The sequence below is a fragment of the Strongylocentrotus purpuratus genome, unplaced genomic scaffold (genome assembly GCF_000002235.5).
Source record: "Strongylocentrotus purpuratus isolate Spur 01 unplaced genomic scaffold, Spur_5.0 spur5_scaffold_1, whole genome shotgun sequence".
NCBI lineage: Eukaryota > Metazoa > Echinodermata > Echinoidea > Camarodonta > Strongylocentrotidae > Strongylocentrotus > Strongylocentrotus purpuratus.
In genome coordinates this window covers 35,559,410-35,581,977 of record NW_022145594.1, presented here as the reverse complement: position 1 = coordinate 35,581,977, position 22,568 = coordinate 35,559,410, and the positions used below count along the sequence as shown (strand labels likewise).

General features: G+C 37.7%; 2 protein-coding genes across 2 annotated transcripts; both read left to right on the top strand.

The window, feature by feature from the left end:
• Positions 1-4,687: 4,687 nt before the first annotated feature.
• On the top strand, positions 4,688-22,166 carry LOC105438439. Its single transcript, XM_030978733.1, has 6 exons — positions 4,688-4,960; positions 8,903-9,241; positions 10,769-11,176; positions 11,851-11,931; positions 21,450-21,500; positions 21,913-22,166. Exons 1-6 carry the CDS (start codon positions 4,882-4,884, stop codon positions 22,164-22,166), a joined length of 1,212 nt encoding a protein of 403 aa, XP_030834593.1. The 5' UTR covers positions 4,688-4,881.
• On the top strand, positions 12,718-18,250 carry LOC115921078. Its single transcript, XM_030978145.1, has 5 exons — positions 12,718-13,079; positions 14,154-14,296; positions 14,559-14,627; positions 15,249-15,344; positions 16,145-18,250. Exons 3-5 carry the CDS (start codon positions 14,569-14,571, stop codon positions 16,407-16,409), a joined length of 420 nt encoding a protein of 139 aa, XP_030834005.1. The 5' UTR covers positions 12,718-13,079; positions 14,154-14,296; positions 14,559-14,568; the 3' UTR covers positions 16,410-18,250.
• Positions 22,167-22,568: the final 402 nt, after the last annotated feature.

Here is a 22,568-nt window from a genome sequence, read left to right as displayed (position 1 = left end):
TCATGCATGTACACAAGGTTTCATGATTGTACATCTCTCTCTCTCTCTCTCTCTCTCTCTCTCTCTCTATTTCATTCTACATCTATGGTCCTTCTATACTATACTTATGTGTGAATGCACTGAGGAAACAGGTGTTTACTTACATACTTCTCAATGTGTTCCGGTTCTCAACACACGAGACCACACATTTTCCTGTTCACTTTCACTTGCACAAATGAAAAGCAATCATTAAAAATCCTTTAAATGCAAGAGCAATAAAACTTGTAAAGATTTGCTAATATACATTTAATTTAATAAAATATAAAGACAGAGAAAATAGCAATGACTGCTTACTGTGGTTTTAAGCAATATTACAAGGAATAGGCTCAGCTGATGAGACTTTATCATTCATAATGTACACATTATACACAGTTACCAACAAAATCATTTATACCCCTTGTAAATTGTTATGTTTTAAGTGTTATTTAAGTTGGACTAGATGAATTAAGGCCTCTGTTTAATACTTTTATATGTAAGCTTTGATATGAAACATTCTCCAAACAACTTAAATCGGAACAGACCAATTATACACACACTTCAAGGATTATAAAGTTCTGCAAATGTTTAAATAATTAATTGTAAACTGGAAACAATCGCCTCAACTTTGCCACCGTAAATCCTGAACTCACTCCCTTGCTAGTTAACTACTTTCGAGAATACATTTCTATCATACCCTTTATAAGATTGGATAATGCTTAAAATCACATGTTAATCAAAACAGTTGGTTAGTACACAGTAGCGCATCTGGCATCTTGCAGTGGGAAAATGAGGGAGCAACATGAGTGAGGGTGAGGGTGTTGGGTAGGTGTACCCCATTTCGCATGATGATGTTTGTAATCGTACATTTTGTTGCATAATAATGGCATTTGTTATCAAATTAAAAAGGTCTTCGTAATTAAGAAAATGTAGGATTGTTCTCAATCAAAATGTGTTGCATATATTTTAAGTCAACATAATCGTCAAACAGTAAATTACTCATCTCTTGTTTTCATTTGTTTAAGTCGGTGTGGTGTATGATTTGGCGAACCAACCCAGTTGCCCAAGACCCATAATAAAGACACCATGCACCGCTGTAATTTGGTTACACACTGTAGCAGGCAAGGTTCAATCTGCAATTTAATAAAGATAAACACTAATAAATTATCTTGCATAAACTGACATGAATATAACACATCATGCATCAAATTAAATATACCCTGACAATCTTAATAACTATCTGTTATCCAGGGGCGTAAATCCGGGGGGGGGGGGGGATGGGGGGCTGCATCCCCCCTGGCTTGAAGTAGGGGGGCCTGTACAATCATCCCCCCCTGATATTACAAAACAAAGAGAGAAAAAAGGAAGAAGAAGAAAAAAAAATTGTGATTGTTTCAATTTCAGCATAATGCATGAGAAATTAGTTTTCTTTATTTTTATGTATGTACAACTGTATAGCCTACACGTATACAGTATGTCACGATCATTAAGAGTAGTTTCGCGACGTGCGCGAACAAGCACTTCATAAATTTCAGAATAATTTTTCGTTATTTTGCAAGGTATTATTATAGCCCAGACGTAAAGTGCGCCAGCGCGCGAGCGCTTAAAAAGTGCAATCATGTACAGTAGATGCCCGGCTCCGTGTTATTTAGGGTACGCGTATGCTCGTTCCTTCCCTTTGAAAGCACCCCCACCCTATCTCAGGACTGCCAACATTTCTGAATCCCCCTTTCGCCGGCTTTTCGCTGGCTTTTCCTGCATTGGAGACCCCCCCCCCCCCCCCCCAAAAAAAAAAAAAAAAAAAAAAAAAAAAAAAAAAATCCGGAAAACTGCTAAATGTACCACCCCCCACCCCCCATTTCAGGTGGGCTCTAGTCGATCGAGGGGGACTGGGGGCCAATGCTTTTCCTTTTCAAAATAAAATAATCCTGAATGAGCTTTCAAAGCTAGCAGGAATTTCAGGAATTTGATCCCGGGATTTGATCAATTTTTCTATGATATTCAAGGTATTTTATAACCTCCTTTTTACAGTTCTCAGGAGCAGGCGCGTACGCAGGATTTTTTTGAAGGGGGGGGGGGGGTTTAACATTAATAAATCGGGTCGAAAATTTCGCAACGACTCAGCCAGCCGCTGAATAAGCGGGGGGGGGGGGGGGGGGGGGGGGGGGGGGGTAAGAGGACACTTTTTTTTTTTTTTGGTGTCGAAATTTGAAAATTTGACATTTTGCTCCGTTGGGGGGGGGGGGGGGGTAAGGTCATCTTTTTGAGGTCAGCCATGGGAATATTTTTTTTTTAATAAAAACAATTTTAAAATTTAAAAAAATCCAAAAGGGGGGGGGGGGGTTTTAGGGAAATTTAGGGGGGGGTTACAAACAAAAAAATACCAAAGGGGGGTTTAACCCCCTAAACCCTCCCCTGTGTACGCGCCTGCTCAGGAGTCCAAAGAGAGAGAGAAAAAAACCAACCCTTTTTTAAAAGAAATTAAGAGTCGAGAATGGTACAACGAAACGTCTTCTTTCTCTAATGATTTAATGAAACGTAAAAGCTTCCGCGCTTCGCGCGGGCGGGGAAGGGAAAAACTGAATTCAGATGAGGATTAAAAGTCGAAAACGGTACAACGAATCGTCTACTTTCTCTAATGATTTAATAAAACGTAATAGCTTCCGCGCTTCGAAGGGGAGGGAGGGGGGGGGGAGGAAAAAAACTGAATTCAGATGAGGATGAAAAGTCGAGAACGGTACAACGAATCGTCTTCTTTCTCTAATGATTTAATGAAACGTAAAAGCTTCCGCGCTTCGCGCGGGAGGGGAGGGGGGGGGAAAACTGAATTCAGACGAGGATTAAGAGTCGAGAACGGAACAACGAATCGTCTTCTTTATCTAATGATTTAATGAAACGTAAAAGCTTCCGCGCTTCGCGCGGGAGGGGGGGGGGGGTGGGGGGTCTGAATTCAGACGAGGATTAAGAGTCGAGAACGGTACAACGAATCGTCTTCTTTCTCTAATGATTTTATGAAACATAAAAGCTTCCGCGCTTCGCGCGGGAGGGGAGGGGGGAACTGAATTCAGACGAGGATTAAGAGTCGAGAACGAAACAACGAATCGTCTTCTTTCTTTAATGATTTAATGAAACGTAAAAGCTTCCGCGCTTCGAAGGGGAGGGAGGGGGGGGGGGGGAAGGAAAAAACTGAATTCAGATGAGGATGAAAAGTCGAGAACGGTACAACGAATCGTCTTCTTTCTCTAATGATTTAATGAAACGTAAAAGCTTCCGCGCTTCGCGCGGGAGGGGAGGGGGGGGGAAACTGAATTCAGACGAGGATTAAGAGTCGAGAACGGAACAACGAATCGTCTTCTTTATCTAATGATTTAATGAAACGTAAAAGCTTCCGCGCTTCGCGCGGGAGGGGGGGGGTGGGGGGTCTGAATTCAGACGAGGATTAAGAGTCGAGAACGGTACAACGAATCGTCTTCTTTCTCTAATGATTTTATGAAACATAAAAGCTTCCGCGCTTCGCGCGGGAGGGGAGGGGGGAACTGAATTCAGACGAGGATTAAGAGTCGAGAACGAAACAACGAATCGTCTTCTTTCTTTAATGATTTAATGAAACGTAAAAGCTTCCGCGCTTCGCGCGGGAGGGGTGGGGGGTCTGAATTCAGATGAGGATTAAGAGTCGAGAACGGTACAACGAATCGTCTTCTTTCTCTAATGATTTTATGAAACGTAAAAGCTTCCGCGCTTCGCGCGGGAGGGGGGGGGGGAACTGAATTCAGACGAGGATTATTTTTGAGAACGGTACAACGAATCGTCTTTTTTCTCTAATAGTGTTTGTTGTTTGTTCGTTTGTGTGTGTGTGCGTGTGTGTGTGTGTGTTGTGTGTTTGGGCGTGCGCGATCGCGCGCGCTTGCGTTAATTAGTTTTGGCGTCTGCTCGTGCTAGTATGTGATGGCTATCGCCGATCATCCCCCCCACTCCTCGGTACGGATTTACGCCCCTGCTGTTATCATAACAAAGGAAAACAAACAATGCCTTCTTCACTATATATCTGACTACGGTAAATACATGCAACAATTAATGACTCACCGACGGTGACTTTGTCATTCTTCAAGGTCATATCATTCATGTTACTACTACGTATATGTAATACGCACTACCGTGCACCACAATTACGTAACCTACATACACGTGTACAATCTGAACAACTCATTCATATCATTATTTCATCACCTCTATTGGTGTCATAAACATCATATTTCATCAAGCTATCTAGCTGTAAAGACAATATAACTCATAAACTTCAAGATAACACATTAATTTCTACTTACATCATTTGGCTTGTATCACAAAATTAAACGAAAACATAGGCAACTCTGGGCAGCAAACTATCCCATGACAAGGAAAATCAGCAACACACAAAATCCAGTACGCCCTCAAGCGGCCTAATCAATACACTTTCTACAAAGCGACGCCTGTGACATCACAAGCATCGTCTTCAAGCAGAACGTCATCCTGTACTCCACAGTCGGTTTTTTGGCGGAAAACCTGCTTAATTTTGCAAGATTTTCAGCTCTCCTTGAATAAAGCATCATGATAGTACGCGTCATGACGCGCGCCCTTCTGTTGTCATATATAATTTATATGCATGTGTTGTAGGAATTGAAACATGAACCGCTAGAATGGGGAATCCCAAACCATTAATTTGCTGTCGATCATTGTCGCGCACCATTCTGACGTCTTGTGTGTGATGTAGGAATTGAAACATGAACCGTCTATAAGAGAAATTCCAACCCGTACAGTTTGCTGTTGACTTCACATTCATGCTTTGGTAAAATGAGATTCGGATCCTTTCCGTCTCGTAAATAAAAAATGGCAGCCCGATTGTTCATACAGTTACTCTGCATGTCATACAATGTATGTGTGGTACTTCATGTGTGCTCGCTCCAGGGTAAGTCTACTCCAATTGAGATGCAAGTTAAATGCATGTATATTATACGTATCTACCTATTATAGCAAGGTTGCATGTAAAATTTATCCACAAGTCCCTTCTCGTCATTCACAATATAATAATAGGGACTCTTAGATACGCACGAAGACAATAGGTCTATGCTACGCTCGACGTCCTTTTTAAGCACTGCCTTGAATGGACGTCACACGTATTAGTCCACGCAAATCTAAAAGTCCCTATTATCAATAGCGAGACCTTACCACATATTAACGTATGTATGTAGGCCTGAATATGATGGAACCAGTGGCGTACGCAGGATTTTTTTCAAGGGGGGGGGGGGGGGGGGGGGGGGGGGGGTAAGCGGACATTTTTTTTTGGGGGGGGGGTCCACAAAAAAATCGCAACGACTCAGCCAGTCGAAAAGTCGCTCAGTGGGGGGGGGGGGGGGAAGCGGAGACTCATTTTTTTTTTTTGGTCCCAAAAAAATCGCAACGACTCAACCGACCGCTGAATAAGCGGGTGGGGGGGGGGGGGGGGGGGGAGGGGGGGGGGGGGGGGGGGGGGGTAAGAGGACACTTTTTTTTTTTTGGTCTCGAAATTTTAAAATTTGACATTTTGCTCCGTTGGGGGGGGGGGGGGTAAGGTCACCTTTCTTAGGTCAGCCATGGGGGTAATTTTTTTTAAAATAATAATTAAAAAAAAAAAAAAAAAAAAAAAAACAAAGGGGGGGGGGGGGGGGGTTAGGGATTTTTTTAGGGGGGTTTACATACATAAACATACCAAAGGGAGGGGGGTTTAACCCCCCAAACACCCCCCCCCCCCTGCGTACGCGCCTGGATGGAACAGATAACAGTGTAAGAGGACACCTTTTTTGGGGGGGTCTCGAAATTTGAAAATTTGACATTTTGCTCCGTTTGGGGGGGGGGGGGGGTAAGGTCACCTTTCTTAGGTCAGCCATGGGGGTTATTTTTTTTTAAAATAATAATTGTAAAAAAAAAAATAAAAAAAAAACCAAAGGGGGGGGGGGGGTTTAGGGATTTTTTTAGGGGGGTTACACACATAAACATACCAAAGGGGGGGGGTTTAACCCCCCCCCCCCCAAAATCCCCCCCCCCCCCCCCCTGCGTACGCGCCTGGATGGAACAGATAACGAAAGGAAATACTGCTATCCAGTGCGTCAATCTGATGAAATAAAAGACTTTAGGGATGGCGGGGGATATTATAGCGGGGACATGAACCTGATCATACTCTGGTGAATCCCATTTAATGCAGGGATATGATAGACTCTATTTGGTTCCGATATCCGGGAAAAAGGGGTGGAACTAATTAGATGGAGTTCTGCAAAAAATATTACTTCTAAATATTTAAACAATAACACACCTATTCTGTATTGATGTTTTGTTCATACAACGAATGCGATGGCGGAAACGAACGATTAAGCATGTTAAATGTGTGGTTCAAACACGTACTGATAACCCTAATATATGCGTTTCATGACAAGGGTTTTTAATCCAATAAACACTCTTCAAATTTGATTTCAGACTCTTCTGATTTGTCATCCAAAGTGTGTTATTCTTGTCACTAAAATATTAAACATTTAGTTTGTGTATGCTATTGCTGTATGCATTTGTTTTCCCTCTTGATAATGTAAGTATAGTTGTTTTGTTTACCATCATTTTTTTATGTTTCGAACGTTTATTGTTAATGCATTTTAAATAATGTCTTTCATTGAAATTGGTCTTGTGTAATTATTTGCCCGCTGAACAGGCTACTCTGTGCAAAGAAGTAATTTAAAGGAATGAAATAAAAATAAATAAACATGTTCGCCAAATCTTAATAAATGTTGCCTACTGTATAAGTTCGCCAGGTGTATAGTCTTACTGCAGTATATAGGGTATATTTTTGTCTTATGTAGACTGAACACTAATGAAAGTGAAAGTGAGTACACCGGGAAATTGTCGAAGAGAGTGATACCTTCTCTGTATTTTGTTCTTACAATACCACTGCTGGCCTGGTGAGAGAGGCTGATAAATTTAATCCTGACTCTACATAATTCCAATAGAATTATATTTCATTTGAATTTGTTATCTTTCATTAATTTATATCTTGTCAAGTACAAATTCCTGTGATTAAATGGTTACGTTCGGTTATCTTAGTGTGATCTACAATGAATAGTTTCGCCAAGGAGTTTGCTCGCTGTGGTAACTCCTTGGTTTAATTTCAAAATACAAATGTTTTTTTGCCAATGTTTTTTCCCCTTCACTTTGCAAACAAAAAGCAAACAAAATAAACAAAATGTTCATGTACTTTGTGCTTGCGAGAATAATTACTGGCAACGAACTATGCCTTAATAGATGGAAGGCTTATAATGTTTATAATTACAACGATACATACATGTATTGAAAATATATCTAACGCTAGATTATAAATGTACATCAAGTATTTGTTTCCTTTTCTGCTACACAACACGAAGTATTTAAGAACCTTTGATACTGTTTGGTGTCATTGCAAATTAATTTCTAAGTGGATCATTTGTATGTGGTTTATTTTTGCAAGTAAGCTTTTGTTTGGCTTTATGGAACTACCTTATTACGTAACGAATTAAATAAACCATAGTATAATATATGTTAATATACAATAACACACCTTTTCTGTATTGATGTTTTGTTCATACAACGAATGCGATGGCGGAAACGAACGATTAAGCATGTTAAATGTGTGGATCAAACACGTACTGATAACCCTAATGTATGCGTTTCATGACAAGCGTTTCAATCCAATAAACACTCTTCAAATTTGATTTCAGACTCTTCTGATTTGTCATCCAAAGTGTGTTATTCTTGTCACTAAAATAGTAAACATTTAGTTTGTGTATGCTATTGCTGTATGCATTTGTTTTCCCTCTTGATAATGTAAGTATAGCTGTTTGTTTACCAGCATTTGTATGTTTCGAACGTAATATTGTTAATGCATTTTAAATAATGTCTTATATTGTAATTGTTCTTGTGTAATTGTTTACCCGCTGAACAGGCTTCTCTGTGTAAAGAGGCGGTTTAAATGAATGAAATAAAAAGAAATAAACATGTTCTCCAAATCTTAATAAATGTTGCCTACTTTTATAGTTCGCCATGTGTATAGTCTTACTGCAGTATATAGGGTATATCGTCTTATGTATACTGAACACTAATGAAAGTGAAAGTGAGTACACCCGGAAATTGTCGAAGAGAGTGTTTCCTTCTCTGTATTTTGTTCTAACAATACCACTGCTGGCCTAGTGAGAGATGATGGTAAAATTAATCCTGACACTACATAATTCTAATAGAATGATATTCCATTTGAATTTGTCTTGTTTCATTAATTTATATCATGTCAAGTACACATTCCTGTGAATTAATGGTTACGTTCAGTTATCTTAGTTTGATCTAGAATGAATAGTTTCGCCATGAAGTTTGCTCGATGTAGTTACTCCTTGGCTTAAATTTAAAGTCAATATGTTTTTTGCCAATGGTTATCTTTCCCCTTCACTTTTTAAACAAATATCAATAGCATTATCCATGTCTATCCAGAAAATTAGGTTCATTGTTCTAAGCTAAAAAGGGTCCCATGTTTGTGAGGATAATCACTGCCAACTAAAATGCCTAAAGATATGGAAGGCTTATATGTTCATAATTACAACGATACATATTGAAAATATATCTAATATAACTCTTGATTACAAATGTACATCAAGTATTTGTTTCCTGTTCTGCTACACAACATAGTGCATTTAACAGCCTTTAGTACTGTAAGGTTTTATTGCAAATATTTTTCAGTCAAGGAACCCGATCTCTATGCTGTTTCGTTGCTAGTATAAGCTACTGTTGGACGACATAGAATAACATTATTATGTCGTGAATTAAATAAAACGCAGTCTATATGTTAATTCTTCTGTTATGATTTCAGGTGTCTATTGTGATGTACCAGATGGCGTTGTATATACCGACTTACACAAAACTGCACAGAAAGGAGATGAGCTTGTTCTGAAATGCCAATTCTATGAAACGCCAATCGCCGTTTACTGGAAGAAAGGAAATGATCCAACGAACTCACCCAACCTGATCACGTGGGTGGAAGGAGAATCCGCCTCCGGGTCATGCGTTCATGACGGGTCTTGCAAGATGAACGCTACCTTCTCTCTCATCATCAGAAATATTACAGTTTCAGATCAAGGATCATATATCTGCAGAGTTTCAAACTACAAAGGGATCTTGATCCACAACTTTACAGAAGTAAGCGTCTTTGGTAAGTGTTTAATTATGTGTACATTTTACAGAATGACTGAGAACTACCCTAAATAAATAGGATTATTTCCATAATGAAATCTGTTGGACATTTGCTCTTGGAAATTGCGTGCGCATACGTGTACGTCGCTACAACACGTAAACTACTACTACTACTACGAAATATGACATTGTTGCATGAATTCGACCATATCTTAAGTTACCATTAACGTTATAAATTGGGGCGAGTCGCATTTGAAAGGGGAGAATTTCTGCTATTTTGTGGAGTAAAAATTATTTATGGGGACCTTTTAACCTCTCTGCCTTTTGTTCTTGAATGTTGTTACGCATTCATTCTCTGAGACAGAAGTCTATGGCAGATGCCCCAATTTTGTGTTGATAAGTGTGTACGGTCATATGCTCAAATATGGCTATAACATCTGAATGCGTCAACGTATCAAATTGGGGCGAGCAGATCTAGAGACTTCAAATCCTAAGCTAAAGGCTGATGTCAAAATCATTGTCATTGGTCCAATAACCTCTCTGCCTTTTTGTTTCAAAGGTTTTCACCAATTGACGAAAAGCTTTGATAAATCGAAAACTAGCCAAGACGTAGTGAGAGATTCCATTATTGGTTTGAGGGGTAGCAGCATTATAGCCATTCAATCCCCCGTCAGGAAACGACAGTAACTTGCGATAAGCCAATATTCAAGACCGAAATCATTTGAAAAGTGTTTGATTTCTTTAATTTTGGAGCATTATGTGAATCCTGCAGGAAAGATATTAGTTCAATAATGTTCTAAGTTTCATTAATTCAAGTATTACTCATAAATAAGAGATACAAAGGAAAAAATAGAGCTTTTTCTTCGCCATGCTCCGCAGTCAATCATGTTTTCATTCTCACGTCGCGTATATGTCGATCGCGATATGTGTACCTAATACGTACACTACAATGACTGTGGGTGCATGCTCTACGTGTAGTGACGTGTAAATTTGTGCTTGTAATGTTTGTGAGTAAAGTGATTGGGGAGTGATTGTGAGCCTGCACGTGTGCAATGTATGAATACAACATATACCCAGGGCATATACATGAACGTGTGTGCTAGACGAGGCGAGGGATCAGGCTTTTAATAGTAATTACAACAAACACCCCTATTTACTGTAATGGAGCAGTCCAATCACTGCTCACTAAACCGCTGTAGCGTGATGAAGTAAACAAAACGTTCTGGTGAATGCAACGGACGCGTAAGGGATTTGTTGTCCAAATCGGGCCTAAAGTTTTCATTATGTAACTATCTCCATGCTTTAGAACTATGCTACTGCTACATGTTAATCTAATAGTTGTAGAATATTTATTTAAACAAAAAACAAGACGAAAACAAAAGTATTACTATCATATTTAATATGAAATAACATTTACTTGTACTATTATATTAATTAATCAAATGAAATTGAAAGAAAAAGCTTTATGCCTCTCATTATAGTTTTTACCTCATGAAGATATTATGATTTTCCTTGATTGGATTATAGTATACTTTTTCATTTTCAGCTCCTCCGATGGAACCCTTTCCACTTATCGATGAATGTCGAGGAATACTTCCCAACGATGCTGTACAAACCTGTAGTCTTTCAACTGCTAATAGCATTACCATCACATGCTCAACCTCAAACTACTTTCCTGACATCGATCTCTTCTTCTTACACGAATCCAACAAGATGGGCGCAACAACTATCAAGGAAGTTGCAAACATGGACGGGACGAGAAACAAATCAATCTCCACCGCCGGTAAACCCAGTGAAAGCCCCTATGTTTGTGTTGCTTCTGATATCCCGGGATTACAAGACCAAAAAACAGTGACTGTCACTGTGACCTTTCTTGGATCAACTGTTGCCATGCCAACACCATCCAATCAAACCACTTTACCTCCAAGTCAGAGTGGAGATGTAGCCAAAATTGGTAAGAATTTACGACGAGTTTTTTTTTTTTTTTTTTTTTTTGGGGGGGGGGGGGTCGGGGGGGGAGGGAGGGGGAGGGAGTCTTTATATTCGACCCATGGTCAAGAGTGGATAGATAGTATACAACTGCTATCATCTAGGATATCAGTAAACATTATTCACTCAAGGTACCTCTGAATGTGTCCGAAATGAAGGAACTAGCCGATGGTGTTTGGACTAATTTTGAAGGTACCGATGGTTGATGTATCATAATTTAAGATCATGTGTACCATTTGCTTGATACAAAAAGGTAGCGAGAATACTTTTCTTTCCGTTTTGAAAATCGCATTCTTTAATAAACCGACCGGTCAGGAGGAAATGCTGTAGGACGTATGATAGTATTTCTAAAGAATGGGTACTATTTAGCAAAACATGATGCTTTGTCACATGCCCTCTTACAACCAATCATGTGGTAATGATGTACGTTATAACTAGCGCCCCTGTTACAAAATAAATACTGTGTGATATCAGATATTAAATTTGATTTCAGATTAATTTAACATTGCATGTGACTAAATATAAACCGGATTCACCACATCAGAAAACAATAAAATGTAGTCGAAACACTCACCTTGTGAAAACAAGAGTACGACGATAAGTCTTATTCGCTGATTATATTATTTTATATATTTGCAGTTGTACCAGTTATTCTTATACCGGCTGCGATTTGTGTTGCCTTCGTAATTTGGCTTTGTATGAAACAACGGAGAAATCAAGGTATGTTTATATCTATGACTCGTTATCACTGGGTTAAGTTATGAACACTCATCATCGTCAGTATTTCAACGAATAGAAAGGGCCTCGTAGCAAAAACGAATGGAAATATAGATTTTTGCTATGGAGCCATATTTCAATCTTTCTACGACTACAATGTCATTTGATATGGCGATGAATCTTGAAAACTTGCAGAGAAATCCTAACCTGTTACTCTGTATTTGATGAACATTTGATCATCACGAAGTAGAATCTGAAACAAAATAACTTTGAAAGAAATTATCATTTGTAAATGTTCTGGTGTAATATCGATATATTTTAAGCATAATTTTGTTATCAAAGACCAAAACATAAATGAAGTACGTAAACTTCTACGAATACCAAAATAACACTCTTGCTATGAAATTTAAAGGTATAGTTGAGTATTGGTAATTTCCAAAGTGCCCCTCCAAAACAAATTTGGTTTATTTCAGTACCATATGAAAGATCATCGAAAAAAACATGGGAGATGATAATAATTCCAAATCAAATGCTCTAATTGTTGTGCAATTTGCTTTCAAAACATTATATAAAAGTGTTTGACGTCCGGACATCACTTTTGACTTTCGACGGTTTATTTTTTGAATTTACGTGTTTAGCTCCCTCTATGTCATTTAACAACCAGCGTATTTACAACGAGTGTTTGAGTTCGTTGGTACGTACAGTACTACAGGTAGCTAGCAGGCGGGTATCCGACCGCGCGCTAGTAGTACAGCTGATCAATTCCAATACGCTGCTTTCACGTAAAGTATAATACACACAGCTCATATCAGATTATCACCGGCGCCGATCGAACGCTAGACAGCTACAGACAAGCTTTGATTGAAATACGATAACGAGATCGAGATTGGAAAAGGAGCTCGAGGTCACGGACGATGGCCGACTCGGACTCGGGCTCGGACTCAGCTAGTGCTAAGCCTAAGGACAAGGCTAAGGCTACGCTAAATCGGAATAAGACTAAGTAAGACGGTAAGAGGAAGGAGAGAAACAAGCAATGGCAGCTCGACCATCCAGCCCAGAGGAGGCGCGGGAGTGGCTGTGGCTGTGAGCTGCAGGCGGCCTTCTCGTTGCCGAGTCTAGAGGATGCAATAGACATGCCAGCTCACTGAGAGGTAAGTTGAAATGATATACGCCCCACTGCATTGGGTAGGCCTACCGTTTTAATTTGATCTAGTCTAAGTTAGAGACTAGATGCATGGAATCGGCAAATTTAAGAAATTACGTTTTGTTATCTCTTGCCTTGGATTTTTAATTCAGATTTCATGAATCATATATTGATAGTCTAGCCTAGGTCTACAGTAGACCGAAAGCTTCAGTCTCTATATCGTCGGTTGTTCCACTGAGACTACGTCTGGCTCCACTAGACCTCCGGATGAATTTGGTTCAAATGAAAATATTGGAAGCATATGCGATCCTACAATATTCAGTGAACGTTGTCGCGTTGAAATCGAGTCTAAAGTGATGAAATTGTAAATAATAATCTCTTTATGGGGTATACTATAACTCTCTCTCAAGGTCAATATATTAATTCAGCTATACAACAAGCTACAATTGACCGATTGGCTATTACCTTTTTGAAATTATATATCACAACTACATATTCCGGGATTTTTATGGTAGCAGCTACCGTTGTACGACCGTAGGCGCTATTTTAAATTTATCAAAATTTACCGGGAGCACCGGTAAATTTTTATATTCAATTTTTTTCGAAAGCAGAAGTGTTTTAGGAGCTAAATTTTCTAGTGCTTATAATACTTCCACAGGGGCATCCAAATATATCAAAATTGTAAAGAATCACTATCCACCCAATTTTCAAAATTTCCCAAAACTTTGTAATAGACCCTACCTTTAATGTCCCTCGTTACAACTGCAGTTTTCTTTGTAATGATGACGTGCAGGGCTAGTCAACCGGGTAAACATCCTGCTCTTTTTAAAAGTCGACAAGGTTATACTATAGCTTGCTTGAGATGTGACTGTCTCATCTATATTTATCTCTACCAAAGAGTGTCTCAACTTCACATACATGACAGAGAACCAATGCATCAGTTATTAGTCATGCAAATTCCAAATCTGGCTAGCTGTGATAATTATTAGAGAATGCCATCTTCAAAATAATTTCTTTTGGTGATTTAAAATCTGAATGTTTTTTACTTTGTGAATGACTTTCGTTTCTTCACTTTTTACAGATATGAAGAACAGACAACACAATCCATCCCCAGCGAAGAAATTCCAAGCAGCAGTAGGGGAATTAGCAGGTGAATAGTACAAGTCACCTTTGACCGCAAATTCATGGAGAACTTGGCCTACTCTGCTGATTTGCTCGCTTCAGGTAGGATTCTGTATACATGTACGAAAGGCTCTGTAAATTGAGAGCAATTTAATGAGAATGCGTTCATTACGTACATGTTTGCAAGATTGAGCTCTTTTTCGGTTATGACCTATAAAATTGGGACATATCAGCAGGTCAAGATAATGCATCTTATTTGCTCATGTGTATGACATGGGATTTTCAATATTGATTTTGTGGTATGAAAATAATGAAATGCCCTATCATTTATATCAGTTTTTATTTTGTTTTCATAATTCCTTAGGCACACCAGCATGCTTGAGTGTTTCCACAACCATATACTGATGTATGCTTCCAAGCGGTATTCCTTTGAGTAAGTATTTTTAGTATCATTTTGTATGTTTGAAGTAAGATTGTGGAAAAGTTGAAACATATCATTACAGTACGGTTACAGTTACAATATCATATTTTGAAGCAAATAGCAAAGTTAATGAGAAATTATGAATGACATCTATATAAATGCTGAAATCACTTTTGGATGCATGCAGAGTCTTGAAACAGCAGACTTTGTATCGTACTTGTGTCGGTACCTGATGTTAAGTCAAGTTGGAGTGGTTGTAGCAGGGAAATGTAACTACCTTTAATTAAGAGTCAATAATTTACAACACAAATCCAGAACTGAAGTGAATGGCTCGTATTCACAAAGGAGGTTTGTACAAACCATGGTTTGGCCAAGGTTTACATCTATGGAATGCCATTTGTAAACTGATGGAGAAGGAATGTAAACTCCATACTTGTTAACAATGTTAATTTACAATTTACGGTATGCGAGCAGCATTCCATAGATGTAAACCATCGTCAAACCATGGTTTGTACAAACCTCCTACAAACCTCCTTTGTGACTACGGGCCAATGAGTCTGAGATTTGTCTAAAGCATTTACTATTCATTCATCATGGTAGTGGTAATACCAATTGTTTGTCTTATCCATCCAGCTACCCAGCAAACCGGGCAAGGAATTTGCTTGCGGTCATCGACTACATGGCACACAAGGACAGGCCCGACCAGATTGATGAACAAGGCAATACAAAGTGAGTGGAAATTAGAAAGAAAGAAAAAAAGGTTTTCTTTTCTTTCTTGTTTTTCCTATTTTTATTTGTACATTTTTTTTTAGATGGACAAGGCAATCCAAAGTGGGTGGAGTAAAAAAAACAAACATGATTTTTTGTTTTCCCTGTGTAGTTGGACAGGGCAATCCGAATTGGCAGTTCTTTCCCATGAAATTTATCAATTTTGGGGAAATTATTAAATATCTAATTGTCCTTCCTGGGAACGCCCCTTTTAAATCGCCAAAATATGACGTCATCTAAAGAAGTTGTCCCTGTACACGACGCACATCTAAATTATGTAGATGACGGACTGTAAGCTGATGGTTTGTCAATCATGCTGCTGATTTTGGACCCTAAATGCGGACTTGGATTCAGTGTAATAATATACTTGGTGTGTAATGCAAGGTTCTGGAGTCATCAAAATCATCATAAATTTGGCAGAGTTTTGGTAAAGTAACAATCACTTACACAGAAAGATGTATATGGGACAACACACATGGTGTCGGCCTGTCGGGGCTAGTACTACCCTGATTTCCTTATCTTTCTATGCTCATTACTCAGCCAGTATACATTTTCTTCCAAAATTTTTTGGCACATGACATTTATTTGTAATCTTGAACATTCAGTGTAAGTTTCGTTAGATTCTGTGAGAATTCATTTTCTTTTTTTACCAGAACTCAAGTTTATCTTTAAGAGATATGAATCATTTCCAATTGACAAGAATGAGTGTGCATATAATGCAACTTGTTACATTTTGCATGTTCTTTTATTTTATGATACAGATATGTTGCAGTATGGTCAAAGCGTGCCAACAACTACGTGGCCCGGAAGGAGAAGGTCCCCAAGACCTACCCCTACATGTATGTACAAGGACTCATCGGTGCGATACTGGAACGCAGAGAACAGGACCAAGGACCACTGTTCTCGAAGGCTGTTCTGCTCCCTGATGACCCTAGACACACAAGGCCCCGGCTTGCACCATTTCCTCCACCACAAGTTGATGTGATCCTAGCCAGGAGACTAGGCCGATTAGAGAAATCCATGTAATCCTCTGTAGTGAACATTTGGGATTGTCTGACTTGAGAACTGCTTTTTTTCGAGCAGAGACTAAGGGATCCAAATGGCGTCCTTCCGTCCATCCTCCGTGACTGTACACAAATTTGAATGAAGTCTAATGTGAAATCTTACCTGCAAAAATCAATTAGGGTTGCTAACTTTCCAACCCTGCATCTGTTTGTAACCATACTTGATTGGTAGATGCCCTTTATTGGCCTCCATGATATTCTGGAGTTGAAGGTCACATAAGTAGGTCAAAGGTCAAATGAGGTTCATTGTTGCATGATTGCATGCAAGACTCTTAATCGCCTCGATTTAATTTGTCCATGTGGCATGTTTTTAGGCTATCTTGAGGATTGGTTGGAACTTAACATTTTGGACTCATTTGGTTGCTAATGATTTTGTGGTCCGGAGGTGAAAGATTGCATGGCTTAGCATTACGAGCATGTATTCTTGATATGTCAGAGACCCTTTGACAAAATACCCCCAAACTTGATACTAGAGTGTCCCTGGGGATCATGGGGATGTGGTTATCTGGAGAAAAAAAATCACATAACACATGATATACATGTACCAGAAATAAATTGTTATTGTTGCTAGATTAGCCACCATGCTTGGCACTTGTATATTGTATTACAATAAGAGGTTGGCAAGTTTACAAATGGAAGAAATGTAGGAATATAAAAGACAAATTGTGACATCAGTGTATAAAAGCTCTATGTGATTTATACAATTCATAATTTGTGATAAAATCAGTGCTTGCTCATGTGGAAATGGTGGATATTTCAATTTGTATCTATTTGGCAACCTATATTCCTTGAAGAAGTTACGGTAGTAATTATAAAATTTACAGCCAAGAGGTCAAACCATGAGTCAACAATGTGTTTGGTTTTAGTGACTGTGCATGTAACTGAGGTGACAGTCGATCATGAAAAAGACTATACTTCGGAACCTGTTGAAAATCAACATGGACAGAAGAAAGATTTGTAGAATATCTTATTGTAAATAGTCTTCATTTTTTGTTTAATGCAATCAATGTGACTAAAATAATGCAAGCGAAAAAGAGAAATGATCACAAGACAGCAAAACAGTTGGTTTCATGCATCATTTGAATCAATGAACGTGAATCAGCTCAACGCCAAAGTATTGCGGTTCAAGGTTATACCATCAAGAGATATGCTGCCTGTAACTACTTTGTAGTTTGAAAGGGTGTATAAAGGAATAAGGATACAGTTGGGCAGGCGAGTCTTTCTGTTGGTCTATCGTAAAAAACTGGGTCAAATTTTTTCCAATTTTTTTGCAAATTGTAATAAAACTTGGTATACCGATTGACCCGAGGGTGTGCAAGACACATTTGTTGTGTCTGTCTGTTAAGGTACCTCCATGGTAACCAAGCTTTGCACAAAGAATACAATTTTGTTTTAATAATCTTGTGGAGCATATTCTTTCCAAGTTTTAGCAATTTTATAGTTTTGGTATCTTTGATGAGGCATTATAATAACAGTATAAAACTCAATGCATGTGCAGTGTGTAAAATAAGTATGTGAGCAAACTATTGGAAGTAGTTTGATCGATTCATATGAAACTCAGTACACACAACGCAGAATTGTCTTTTGTGTGCGTATAGGACATGACCAGTTTTGAAATGTCTGTGCTATTTTTTTGAAAAACCTTATGTTGGATGTTAATCACTTGAGGTGATATTCATAGTCGAGCATTAGGGAAGATGAAAGACATATATGTACCTAACTATACTTAATTTTGTGCTGAAACTGATATGATTCAGGATTTGAGATCGATATGGAGTATGTATACATGTATACTCGTACACATTAAGGAAAAGAATCACTCAGACAATTTTTAAAGCATTTATATATAAAGTAAGATGTGAAACTTAAAAGATAAAACCAGTTATGGTCATGCGACTGCATTGTGAAAGGATTGTTGTGGAATCGATCAGAAAAGGTTGATCATCTAGCATATAAGTCTTGGTGTGTACTGCAAGGTTCTAGAATCATCGAAATGATAAAAAAATTGGCCCAGTCTTGGTAAAGTTACAAGCACTGTACACAGAAAGATGTATATGGGACTACGCACAAGTGCGCGACACATGCGTTATATCTATCAAGTCCAAATAGATATAATAATTTACCAAATATATCAATTAGTAGGCAGTTTCTCGGCAAAATTTGTATGATCACGTACTAGTCAAAACATTGTGTGCGGGCAAGCACTGAATCAAATGACCGGGGTAATAGTATATTTGTCAAGCGCGTAGAAACATTACTGTTATATACTTTTCTTTGGTAAACTTATCTACACATTGCCTATAGAGTATGTCAAGTTTTTATGAAAGACACAAGATAAGATGTATATAAATAAGCAGTAACTAATAAGTAACAAGACATGGTGGTATACAAATAAAGTATATTGCTCCTTCTTAATGACAACGGTTAAAGTTGTCATAGCGATAGATGCTAAATAAAAATGTGCCTTTTTTAATACACATGATCTGTTTGTATGCAATGGTTGAAATCAACATCACGTTTAAATATTGCCTTCAGTACAGCAATTATAATTTGTATTCATCTCAATAATGTTGTGTAAATTTAACTGTTAGTTATGGCCGAATAAAGCTTTCAATGTACACCATAAAAATATGTTATGTATCTTCATTTTAGCATTACTATAATTATATTAAAATCTTATGTCTTTACACATTTACAAGTTATCACGTACTGACGTAGGTCATGCAATACACAGGCACTGTAGAACACAACTTATTTACAAGAAGTTACAATCACTTTTTTTTTTAAACTTTACAATTGCATGCAGTACCAAAATAAGAATACTGAAAAACACTGCATTATGGACAAGTATGAATCAAGTAAGATGTTAAATTAATTCACTACTGTTATTCATTATAGTATACTGATACAACAATTTTTAATATTTTTTTTAATTTATTTCTTTTTATTTCTCCACTTTCCCTTTAGCCATGTACCTTCATGTTGTTATATATGTTAAAGGTGTCGCTCTGGACCTATAACATATGATAAGACAAAAAATCCACCAGTTATTTCTGATTTCTATCAAATTTTTAGATTTTGTGTTGTTGTTGTTGTTTGGTATTATCGGCGTTTCATTCTTTTTTAGAATATTTACGCCTTTCACTTTATTTCTTTTTTTTCTTCTATTTTTGGTACTATTTGTCAATTCATATTCATCTCTTTTTTTTGGATAATATAATCTCAGATCTACTGGTCCATGAAAACCCCTCACCGCAATTGGCACCTTCCTGCCAGACCGGCGCGGTACATTGCGCAATCTTCTCGGCCATCATTGGCCTAGGCAACTCTGGTGCCGGTGAGAGGATTCTGGGGTAGATCTTTTGAGTCTCTTGTTTGGGGTTTACCGTCCTCAATCCGTCTTTACTCTTTCTTACCTTTTCTCTTCTAGTATTTTTCCATTTTGTAAAACCTTATTTTTCTATCAAAGTGGGTATCAACATCTTAGGGCATTTGGTTGTCGTGCGATATGTGCCAAAAAAAAAATGTGGATTTAGTAATTCCTTTTTGAATGAAACATGGATTTAGCTTCTTTTGGAATTGAATGGATTTAGCTCCTTTTGGAATGAAACTGTAATAATGTTGTTTACTTTCTTTTCGAAAGGTTATATTTATGTGTGATTGCACTATTATTATTTAAAAGGAAAGGTTTGCTGCTAAATTTGAATAAAATTTCAGTGACTTTATTGAGAAAATATGATTTATTTTTTATTTTTTAGGTACAATAACATGTTTCATTCCAAAAGGAGCTAAATCCACGAAAATAAAAAATCAAAAAATTTAGTAAACATCAGAAAAGCCGAAGGGAAGATTTTTTCTTATCATTATTGGCAGATAATCAGGTCCATGCAGGGTTAACATATATAACAACATGAAGGTATACATGGCTAAAGGGAAAGTGGAGAAATAAAAAAGGCAATTTACTCAGAAGTACCCAAAGTGGATTTGGCTCCTTTTGGAATGAAACTCTTCACATATTATAAAAGGAAGACAAGTAATATAAAAGGAAAAACGAAGGCCCACGTCATTTACATAGAAGGTAGGTGGACAGATAACCTCGATGTTTTTAATCTAATTTCATCTGGGAGATCATTCCACAGCTTTGTTCCTACAAACGAAATACAAAATTGCCCTTGCGTTGTCTCACATATTGGTTGATAGATAGAGTAAGCCACTTTCTTTACACTGTAGAAGTAATCAACTGGGTCATACGACGAACAATACATACACATACACTACTACTAGGTCGAGCGTACTCGCACTACATACACATACAGTATTCGCATATCGCGCTCAAAAACAATAGCGCTACCAGTACCACTGCACAGACCATGCAATTATGTGCAGGCCTCGCATACCATAATGTGTACAATATAAATCAGTCATTACTTGCACGCCCATATCCGATCGTCGTCTTGGCGAAAATTCACGGTGTGCTGCCGCTTGACCGAGAGGTGGCGCTATACAATTACACTGAACACGCCTCGAAAGTAAAATTTTTGATAAATAAAATCATTTGCAGTCGAACAGGTTTTTTGCATATAAATTCACTCTAATGTAATATTTCGGATTTATATCTTCAATGATGCATTCTTAGACATTTATTGTATGTTTTTTATGTTTAGATCATAGTTTCGTTCGCTAATGTGAGTATTGACCAACACTCAACTATTCCTTTAATACGCCAAAGAGAAAATAATGTATTGAACCTTTATCATACTGTAAAATCACATAAGGCAAAAGAATTGTACAGTTACTATGGATTTCGTTATACTATAGACACACAATAGTGACAATTTTTTTTTTATATATATCACATCATATTGTACTTTCGATGCCCTGTACTTGTAGGCTAAGATAGAATGAGTGGGAAGCCCCATTGAGGTAAATACTTTTCACCGCCTAGATTTAATTGGAGTTTTTCAGGCACTTTTTCTCTAAAACTCTTCTTTTTGACGTACAGAAAAAGACGACCCGGAATCCATGCTACTACGTCCGGACCCACAGATAAAGGGTAACTACTTATATTTATCTATCATGAAAACAAAAATCTGATTTCTTTCTGATAAACACAAAAACACGCACACACACACGCACACACATACACACGCACTTACACTCAAACATATTAAAACGCGCATACCCTCTCCCACATGCAGATATAATCGCCGACAAGTTGCTTATATTACTTATAAATATATATACTTCAGAATATCACTTTTAAACATAATATAATACTTGCATCCTTCCTTTTTCAGCGAGGGTATTTGCTTTTCTTTGTTCTTGTTTTATTTTTCATAAAATAAGGTAAAGTCTAGTGTTGACATTATTTCGTGTTAGCAACATATTTCTGTAATTGTTTAACGTAATTTATGGTATGGCTATGAATAAGTACTTAACAATGTGTGTGTTATGATTCCTCTCAGGTAAAGTATCCTTCTTTGAACTCTGGTACCTGGTACATAATATGGATGAGACTAACTTGAATATCCTACGGGGCGCCCTCATCGATCTTGGTATCCTTGGGGTCGAGGAGGAACTAACCGGAGACGACGCCTATAACTTACTCTGTGACTGGAAGGATACAAATACATCTGACAATGAAGCAATGAGGCTGAAGAATGTATTAATCGGACATGGACTTAGACCTTTCTGGAAAGAGATGTGTGGTGGGTATTGATTAACTTCTTAATGATCCACAGTGTACCGGGATTATTCATTTGTTTAGATTTATGCTTTCGTTTTGTTTTAACAGGGTGGTTCTCTTAGGTTTGAAATGATAAACAAAACAACAATTGTTTATAATTAGTCTTTGCAGTTTCATGGGACCATTGATTGAAAGATCCAACAAAATTAATGGATGAGGACAAGGAGATTAAAATTAATACAATTTATACCATGTCGAATAATTATATTTACTAGTATGTACCTTGAAGTATGTATATATTTAAGTAAAGATAATGTGAAAAATATTAATGCGTCTTTTATAAACAAGAAAAATAATAAGTTTCAATGTTTTTTCATCGAAATACTTACGATTATGATTATGATGGTGTTCATTTTATGTAGAACGGAGATATGA

Excerpts from the sequence above, each read along its gene's own strand:
- LOC105438439 (XM_030978733.1), top strand. The coding sequence starts at position 4,882 with ATGGCAGCCCGATTGTTCATACAGTTACTCTGCATGTCATACAATGTA. Across the intron at positions 4,961-8,902 it reads TCATGTGTGCTCGCTCCAGG|GTGTCTATTGTGATGTACCA; the intron begins GTAAGTCTACTC and ends TTATGATTTCAG. Across the intron at positions 11,932-21,449 it reads GAAACAACGGAGAAATCAAG|AAAAAGACGACCCGGAATCC; the intron begins GTATGTTTATAT and ends TTTGACGTACAG.
- LOC115921078 (XM_030978145.1), top strand. The coding sequence starts at position 14,569 with ATGCTTGAGTGTTTCCACAACCATATACTGATGTATGCTTCCAAGCGG. Across the intron at positions 14,628-15,248 it reads TCCAAGCGGTATTCCTTTGA|CTACCCAGCAAACCGGGCAA; the intron begins GTAAGTATTTTT and ends TTATCCATCCAG. Across the intron at positions 15,345-16,144 it reads GATGAACAAGGCAATACAAA|ATATGTTGCAGTATGGTCAA; the intron begins GTGAGTGGAAAT and ends TTTATGATACAG.